This window comes from Zea mays, chromosome 8 (assembly GCF_902167145.1).
Source record: "Zea mays cultivar B73 chromosome 8, Zm-B73-REFERENCE-NAM-5.0, whole genome shotgun sequence".
Lineage (NCBI taxonomy): Eukaryota > Viridiplantae > Streptophyta > Magnoliopsida > Poales > Poaceae > Zea > Zea mays.
In genome coordinates, this window is record NC_050103.1 from 118,047,039 (window position 1) to 118,055,960 (window position 8,922).

Genomic DNA, 8,922 nt, shown 5'->3' on the forward strand with positions numbered 1-8,922 from the left:
TGGAATACAAATTATGAAGCGTCTTACCCCGCTCTTACAACGTTCTTACCAGCACTGCAGGTGGCAAATGATGACCGGTGTGACTGTCCAACGAGCGTGGGTGTGATTGCAAAAGAGTACCTGTTCTGCTCGTGAGAAAATTGGAGCTATGGGAAGGCTAACTAAATATATATATGTGGCACACAAGTCAGTAACAGATAGCAATGCTGAATAAGTGTTCCAAGTACTCGTTCTAGTTGCTGGCCTAGAAAATGTAATAGAACAGTTGGACCAAAGCACAAGAAAGGAGGTACAAGTATCTAGTGGGAATGACAGTTCTGTAAATAGAGCAGATTTTTCAGCACTAGTAGAAATCAAAGACGCGTTTCAAAAGGAGTACCATCAAAAGAGCTCGAAATATTCTGAATTTTTTACCACTGATCCAAAAACACAAAGGATGGAAGCACACAAAATTTCACTTGAAACAGAGTTGTATTGTGGCCTAGAGAAATTCACAAAGGATCTCTGAAATTCCTGAAAACACTTAAACAATTTTTTAATTATCTTTCCGATTTTTTTTGAATTTTTGACCGAACCAAACAGGCCGTAGGCTAGTTTGGGTCACCCCAGAATGGAGTCAAGAATCTGCTGTAAAAATTTGAGCTCAAACGGAGCACCGAGCGAAAAGTTATGCCCGTTTTATGGAAGGTACCTCAAGTTATGGTTTTCAAAGGCACAACTCAGCAGGAACCGAAGCGACGGCTATGGAGCACAAGTTCAGTTTTAGAGATAGGATTTGTTTTCTGGATATGGTTGGTTTAGATATAGGATCTGTTTTGTGGATATGGTCGGTTTTAGAGATAGGATATGTTTTGTGGATATTGTCGGTTGTAGAGATAGGATCTATTTTGTGAATAGGATCGATTGTAGAGATATGATCTATTTTGTGAATAGGATCGGTTGTAGAGATAGGATCTGTTTTGTGGATAGGGTCGGTTTTATAGGATGAAAGCGGATGGATACAATCAAACTGAACCAAAACAAATCTAATCCAGCAACCAAACTCAACTAGAACACGAACTCAGAACTGCGGACTCTAAAACTGAATTCTGCAAAGGCTAAGACGATGGTTTTAGGTCGGAATAAACTGATCGTAATTTTTTTTGGCTTTTTGTGGACTATGGGACGAAACAAAACTAATCTAAAGGTAGAATTATACCTCACGGGCAACCTGGAAATCTGATACCAATTGATAGTAGACGCGGCCCGATCTTCCGTGAGATACGATAATTTGATTGAATGGAGATCTCGACGTTGATGATCCAAGGCTCCGAGCGAACGGTTCCTTGCAATCACTACACCACGGCTCCGTTGGTTATCACCCGTGACACACGAATGACCTCGCCACGAAGGCTTATCCCTGCAAGCGCAATCAAGAACACAAGCAAGAACAGGAAAAAAACACAACCAAACTTGTATTGATTACGGGAGGGGGGTTTCACAAGCCGATGATGGCGACACTGTTCGATGACAGAATTGATCTAAGCAAAACCCCAAACCTAAATGTGGCGGCGGCTGCTGAATAAATAGAGTATTAGGGCGTGCGTAGCCCTGGACTCGCCCCTAATGGGCTCCGACGCGATACACGGCCCAACGGCCCAACAGACGGTGTCGCAGCACCAAAACAGAATCTGAATGCTGACTTGTTTCGACGATTCCCATTGACTCCGGATGAATTTTAAGGTGGAACTAGTTGGGTTGGTTAGATAATCTCGTTATCTTTCCAACCATATCCAGTCCGTCGCAATCGGAGTTCGGATGCATCTTGGGCGTCCATTTTAGTGCAGACTGGTCCTGGAACCCGAGATAGAGTCGCAGCCGACTCGGACTTGATCTCCTTCCTGTTGTGGACGCCCTTGCTGCTCCTCCTCAACACCTTGGCCTTTCCCAAGTCCTTTCTGGTCCTCTCCAAGGTACCTAATCATCAAAACATCCATGGCCCCAAGCGTAAGCTCTGAAACACAATTGACTAGGGTAGAACGTACCTGGAGATTTAGCTGTCTTGCACGAGATCGTGTTATCGGTCCATTCATTGTATATATAGAAGTGATGTCCTCATCACCTTTGACTGTCCAACTTCATGGTACATGTGAATTCATAAATATTTATATATAAACGTGTGTCGGGATTGCTTAGATCTCTTTCAATAAAACTGGCAGACTTCGATATTTATTATGATTGTTGTGTTAATTCTTACTAGCATTATAAAAAATGACCTATACGTGCACAGGTGTTTTCCGTTGCAACGCATAGACATATATCTAGTCTCTACAACTATTAAGAGCCATTTGTAGACTGCCCCCGCTCCCGTTCAGCAACGGCCTCCCGCACCGCACGGCAGCACGCCGCAAACCCCTGCGCAATAGCTGCCGTCCAGCCCCCGCCCCTGCTCCCCCACGCTGCGCGCGTCCGTGATGCCGGGGATCTGCAACCCCCCATCCCCTAGCCCCCTCCCCGCCCCCACTCCCCCCCACGCTGCGCGCGTCCATGATGCCGGGAATCCACAACCCCTCATCCTCGTAACAACCTCGGCGTCGTCTGCGAATGTCGTTCAGCAGCTTGGGGAGGAGAGAGAGAGTGCGTACAGGAGAGAGTCGCCGGCGACGAGCCCCGACGGGGATGCCACGAAGCAGCAGGACTGCGCGTCCTCCGCCACGCCGCATTCTCCTCCGCCGGCGGCGGCGACGGCGGGCTGCTGGAGCACCTTATCGAGCGTGGCGCGGAGGCCAGCGGCGACGGCCTCGTGGCTCCTGGCGACGCCCAGCCACGCCTGGCCCTCCCCGGCCAGCTGCCGGAGCCGCTCCTCCAGATCCGCGCCGCGGCGGCGGGCGCGCTCCAGCTCTGCCTCCGCGGCGCGGAGCCGAGCCTCCGCCGCGCGGCCCACGGCCGCGACCACACCCCGCGCGTGCCGCCGCCGAGCCTCCTGGAGCGCCGCGCGCATCCTGTCCGTCTGCAGCGTACGGTGTGGGAAAAAAGGAAGGGAAACGAAACGAAACCCCCCTCCCCCTCCGTTCAAAAGGGAGCCCGTTCTGTTGACGATCTTTTTTTTCCAGAATCAATGCCCTGCATAAGTGCATAGATGGCTGAAGGCTACATCGCGTTATCAGGTAGGAGTATGAGGGAAAATCATGCCCTCGCATCATCAGCACACGAACCAATCTGATCATCAGTAACAAGCGCTGGAGCATGGTCGATTATCCGTCCGTCGAAGACGCAGAGTGAATAAAAAAACAGAACAGAAAAAGGATCCGAGACCATGCCGGTCAGACTCGACGGAAGGCACTACTAGCTTTACGGGGTTGCGCTGGTCCGCGGATCCAGCGAGGAAGAAAGCGGGGGTAGTAGCAAGCATAGGGGAAGGGAAATGCGGTTGGGGTTTTTGCGTGGTACGGTCCGTACCTTGAAAACCGCTTTGCTTTGGTTGGAGCTGTGGTGGAGGAGTCGAGTGCCAAAGCCCTGCTGTTCCAGGAAGGAAGAGGGTGGAATGCGGCGATCGCGCTGCAGCGGAAGCCCTCGCGGCGGAAGGAAGACAGCGTGGTTGGATGGATGTAGTAGTGAACTGCGCTGCCTCTCTTTTATGTCCAGGCCTCTGCACAGCACTACGCCTGCACGGTGAGAACTGAGAAGGGAATGGAAGTGTGGTTGATGAGGAGGGATCGTGAAACTGATTCTGATACGCATAGGTGGTTGTGGTGGGTAGAAAAAACAAATGCTGTTTTTACTGCTCCCAGCCTCCCACAGTCCCTCCCTTACGGCGTTATGCGTGTGCGTCACCGTGGAGTATGTGCGTATCTTTACATACATGTACAGTTACATATATTTACTAAAATGTATATTTATTGTTTGATCGATTGTTGTTTATTTAATTAATTGTATCTCTTCAAATATATAGAGGGAGATTTAGATCCGTTTCTAGACGTTCTCCAACATTTCCCGCGAGATTAGGGGCCTAAACACACGAGGAGACCACGAACTCAGGGCCGTTCCTAAGATTTCAGGGGCCCTAGGCAAAAACTTACATAGAGACCCTTTTAACTCATATATCATTAATCTCCATAGCACATAATGTGTGATCTCGCAAAGTGAATTTCAAAATCTTTAATTCAGAAATCAGATCAAGTACCTCAACATCAGATGAACCATCGTGAGAGAAAATGTCTGCAAATTTAGTGCAACACTCTTCAAGTTCATTGTCATTTAATGACTACAGGGTACTTGAACTCAATAGAAATCCGAATACATCTGACGCGTGGGTGCGGCGCCACCCGGCGCTTGTCCGGCTCACGGGCAAGCACCCCTTCAACTTAGAGCCTTTGGTGTCGTGGCTGATGGCGCACGACTTCATCACCCCGGCACCGCACCACTACCACTACTAGAAAAATGTCGGCTAGAAACCGACGTTCTTACTTTAATAGATCAACGTTCTTATGTTAAGAATATCGGCTTACCGACATACTTAACCGACATACGTGGTGGTGGGGCTCGTGACTCTCGTGAGACGCCCCGCCAAACTGACCATGGAGCAGCTGGTGACGGAGTTCGAGGCCTTGGAACTCCCCGTGACGCTGGTATGCGTGGCCAACCAACACAAGGAGCATAACAGGGTGTGCCAGAAAGTGAGCTTGAACTGGCCTCAGTGCCATCTCCACGTCCATGCAGTGCGACACGCGCCTCTGCGACATGCTGTGTCACTACGGCGTCATGGGCGCCACGGACGACGTCGTCAATGTGTGCTTCAATACTGATTCTTTAGAAATACTAAAATATTTATAATTTGGAACAGTCTTACCACATGGATTTAACATATCATAGTGATGTTTGTATTTCTGTATCTATGTTTTATACTAAATTTTAACTCCCGTGGCAACGCACGGGCATCCACCTAGTTTTATTATAAAAACCATAATCAAGGGCGTACACTCTACTGATTTTTTTGGTGTTCGGAAGTGACAGGCTACGCGAGGGTTTGCAAATTGCAAGTTCCAACCGCGTGCACGACAGTGGGCACGCCGCACATGGGGCCCCACTCTCTGAAAGTGACCTATCCTCGCTGGCTATACGTCTCCCCTCCGCGCACAAAAACCCTAGCACGCAGGCGCAGCCAGGCCTGCACCCAAAGCTTCCGGAGAATTCCTCCCTTGCCCCGCCGTCGCATCCTCTTCGAAGTTCGAATCGAATCGCGCCGCGATCACCCACCTCATGGCGGACAAGGAGCCTGTCGTGGAGCGGCCAGAGGCGGGTGAGGAGGAGGAGGACGCCTCAGCCGCCGCCGCCGCGGGGGAGGAGGAGGACACGGGCGCCCAGGTGGCTCCCATCGTGCGGCTTGAGGAGGTAGCCGTCACCACCGGCGAGGAGGACGAGGACGTCCTGCTCGACATGTGAGGCGCCCTCCCTCCCCATGTACTTGTTCATTGCTGCGCGCGGTTGGCCGCCCCCGCTCGATTTAGTGCTGATTCGGGTTTTGCAGGAAGGCGAAGCTGTACCGATTCGACAAAGACGGTAACCAATGGAAGGAACGGGGCACGGGCGCTGTCAAGCTTCTCAAGCACAAGCAGACCGGCAAGGTCCGCCTAGTCATGCGCCAGGCTAAAACGCTTAAGATCTGCGCGAACCACCTCGGTATCCCTTCCTCTCTACTTGAAATTCGCCGTCACAATTTATTTAATCGAGCTTTTGGTTGATCCCAAAGAGTAGGATTCTTATTCCGCGCTGTGTATGCAGTGGCCTCCACCACGAAGATGCAGGAGCATGCGGGCAGCGACAAGTCGTGTGTTTGGCACGCTGCTGACTTTGCCGATGGCGAACTTAAGGAGGAGATGTTTGCCATCAGGTTTGGTTCGGTAGAAAGTGAGTCCTCTACCTCGTTTACCCGGTTGTTAAGCCCGAAGTATCTGTCTGATACCAAATGGTTCAACTTCATAATCTCAGTGTTCTAAAATAAAATTTCAAGGGCCTTTTTTGTTTGAGCCCAGGCATCCAATTTTGGTGGCCTGGGGTTGACATTGCTGCCTGGGAAGCTTCCAACCAAATCCAAAAGTAGGTTTGCCTGGAACTACTAGATGGCTTGCCCTTTACGATACTGTAATACTGTAAAATGACCAAACAAATAGGTTTTGAAGAGTTTAAGGTCTTTATTTTGTTGATTAATCGTTTTAATGGTTCAAGTTTGTTCCACCGAGTGATGCTGAAGAAGCCATTTTAGGAACGAAATTGCCTTCATTGTTTGGTTTTGGTTTTCCGCAACTAATCGAATGTGGCCAAAGGACAGATGCTTGATTTTCTGGCTTCAATGCATAATAAGATGGTGAATTCTTGTGTTGTAAATAGTAAGTCCTAATACACGTGGTGACTGAACTGGCACTGGATATTGATTTTGGGAACTTTGGGATCTAATACTCTGATAGCTTGTTAGTTCTACCGCTGTAGAATATATGCTGTACCGCTTTCTTCTCTTTAAGGAGAACAATTATTTGGCATGCATCTGTGGGTGGCATTTGAAAGAGGCTTACCTTTCTACCGTTCTGCATTTGCATTGTGCTAACGAATTATTTTCTTTTCATTGATGCTCCTACATATTTCAAAGGGTTGGCTTTTACAACTGCTCAATATCTTCTTTTTTGGTGCATATTTTACTTAAATGAGTTCCCTACTGGCAATCATAGACATCAGCTTTGGTTTACCAACATCCTCTTTATGAATATGTTCTCATGTGTGCTCTGTGTCAGCTCCAGCTTAGTGGTAGTTCTGTCTTCTGTGAGGTGTGAATTAACCAAATATTTGTTCACTTCCCAATTTGCTATTTTTTTTGTTACAATGTCATGAGTGGTATTTTTTAGGGCACTCTAGGTGCTATAGATATACAACATTGCCTTTGTTAGATCTCTGTTGTGTGTTTTTCATCTGTTTGCAGGCTGCATCCTTTCTATTCACGGTTTTAGTTCTACTATTCTCTAATCCAATAAGGATTTCGCAGGCGAATATTTAGTCTTTCCTGTCTTGTCTGTTAATTTAGAACCTTATCAAATAAAGCATTCTTTTTTGGTTTGTCCCACCATCCCACCCAATGAAGTGATAGGATTCTTTTCAATAAAATCCTATGTAGTCATAAGTTTTTTTTTTCATTCCCATAGCTTCTCCTTTAGAGGTTAGATTTGAGGCAACGACTGTTATGCAAGCAGTCCTTCTGTGCAAGCGTGCAAGCAAACCATATAATCCACCACAGATACAACCATGGTTTGTTAGGGGTTTTTTTATAAAGATTATTGAGCTGGTGGTGGAAGGGTTTAAGTGTTAAATGTGACCTACGGTTGGATCGCGATCTAATGGATCAGATGGTTTGCTTGCACGCTTGCACAGAAGGACTGCTTGCATAGCAGTCGTTGCCTAGATTTGATGGGTGTAGTTGAAATCTTGCTACTGGTATAGCATATGCACTGCAGTACATCAGGGTATCGTATTACACTGATAAACATGTTCTCAGGTGTGCTTTGTTTGACTGTGCAGAGCCAGCTTTGTGGTAGTTCTGTGAAGTGTGAATTAGCAAAATATTTGTTGTTAACTTTCAAACTTGGTGTTCATTAGTTACAACGTCATGATTGATACTTTTTAGGACATTCTTGGTGCTATAGAACCGTGCCTTTGTTAGGTTTTTGTTGTGTGTTTTCCCTCTGGTTGGATGCTTGCAGCCTTTCTCTTCATTGTTTTTGTTCCACTATTATTAATCGTTTTTGTTAAAATCTTGCTATCAGTGTAGCATCTGTACATTACATCAGGGTATCACATATTACATGGATTGGAATCTCATGTGTAGACCATGTAGTGTTTTGCCCTCTTGGTTAAGTCTGTTTAGAAAGATGCATAGTTGTGTGTTTTCTAATCTGGCAGTCAATTGCTATGTCATCTGTTGAGTGAAATGCTCCCTAGGGATATATCTAGACTGTTTATTTCTTTTTGTTCTATTGATTCCCTAGTCATTGTGTCTTCCAAAAGCTTGCTTAATTTCACTAAGTTATGCTGACATCAGTTCTCTTTGATCTCATATAGACTGCAAGAAGTTCAAGGAGTTGGTTGAGGAGATAGCTGAGTCGCTTACAAAGAACGAGGGCAAGGAAGGTGAAGATGGTGGTTCCACGGCTGGATTGCTGGCGAAGCTCACTGTGAGCGAGGGCAAATCTGAGGGAAGTGGCAAGTCTGAGTCCACTGATTCTGGCAAAGTGACTGAAACCAAAGCCGACACAGCCCCAGCTGAGTAGTTGGTGTGGTTGCACTTGCACGCAGATTCGCCTGGTGCTGAACTAGTTTGTCTGTCCGCGTCCAGTGGAAGTTTGGTGCCCTTTAGCCATGGAATACGATTGCTATCATTTGGGCCCGGGCCGAGTTGGAGGAGTCTCAGGTGTTCGGTCTGGTTTGGTCCGGGCTTGATTTTGCTAAAAACTTGGGAGTCCATGGGGGTTGGGAACGTTTGATATGTGAGTCGCTAGTATTTAACTGCATGGATCGTTGTGGATTGCGGTAAATTCATAAAGTGGACCCTATATATTTTTTATTTCGTTCAATACACATTCATATCATCAATGATTTATAATGGCAGTGCCTGTGGGGAGACTTGAATGTGTGTCCAGGAGCCCATTTCCATATTCGTATTTTAACCATACTTTGTGAACACTTGTAAGAGCATCTTCAACAACTTTCAAAATTATAGCTCCCAAAACAAGAAAGTTGGGATCTCCTTATAAATTTAAAAAGCAATGCTCCAACAGCTCTCTATAATTTAAAACTTTTTAAAATCAGTTTTGCCGTGATATCTATGACTCAATGGTCTGTCAAGTATCATTGTTGCACATCAACGACCTTCATACAAATTGAACTAAACAAAAGAAGTCG

At 46.9% G+C, this 8,922-nt stretch overlaps 1 protein-coding gene across 2 annotated transcripts; it reads left to right on the forward strand.

Annotated features, from left to right (window-relative positions):
- The first annotated feature begins 5,043 nt into the window (after nucleotides 1-5,043).
- On the forward strand, nucleotides 5,044-8,645 carry LOC100282282 (ran-binding protein 1). 2 transcript variants are annotated; one of them, XR_004851788.1, is made up of 4 exons: nucleotides 5,044-5,417; nucleotides 5,507-5,658; nucleotides 5,761-6,075; nucleotides 8,083-8,645. XR_004851788.1 is itself a non-coding variant. In NM_001155194.1 (4 exon segments), coding segments are annotated over 4 exon segments (666 nt in total). In that variant the 5' UTR covers nucleotides 5,083-5,238; the 3' UTR covers nucleotides 8,292-8,609.
- Nucleotides 8,646-8,922: the final 277 nt, after the last annotated feature.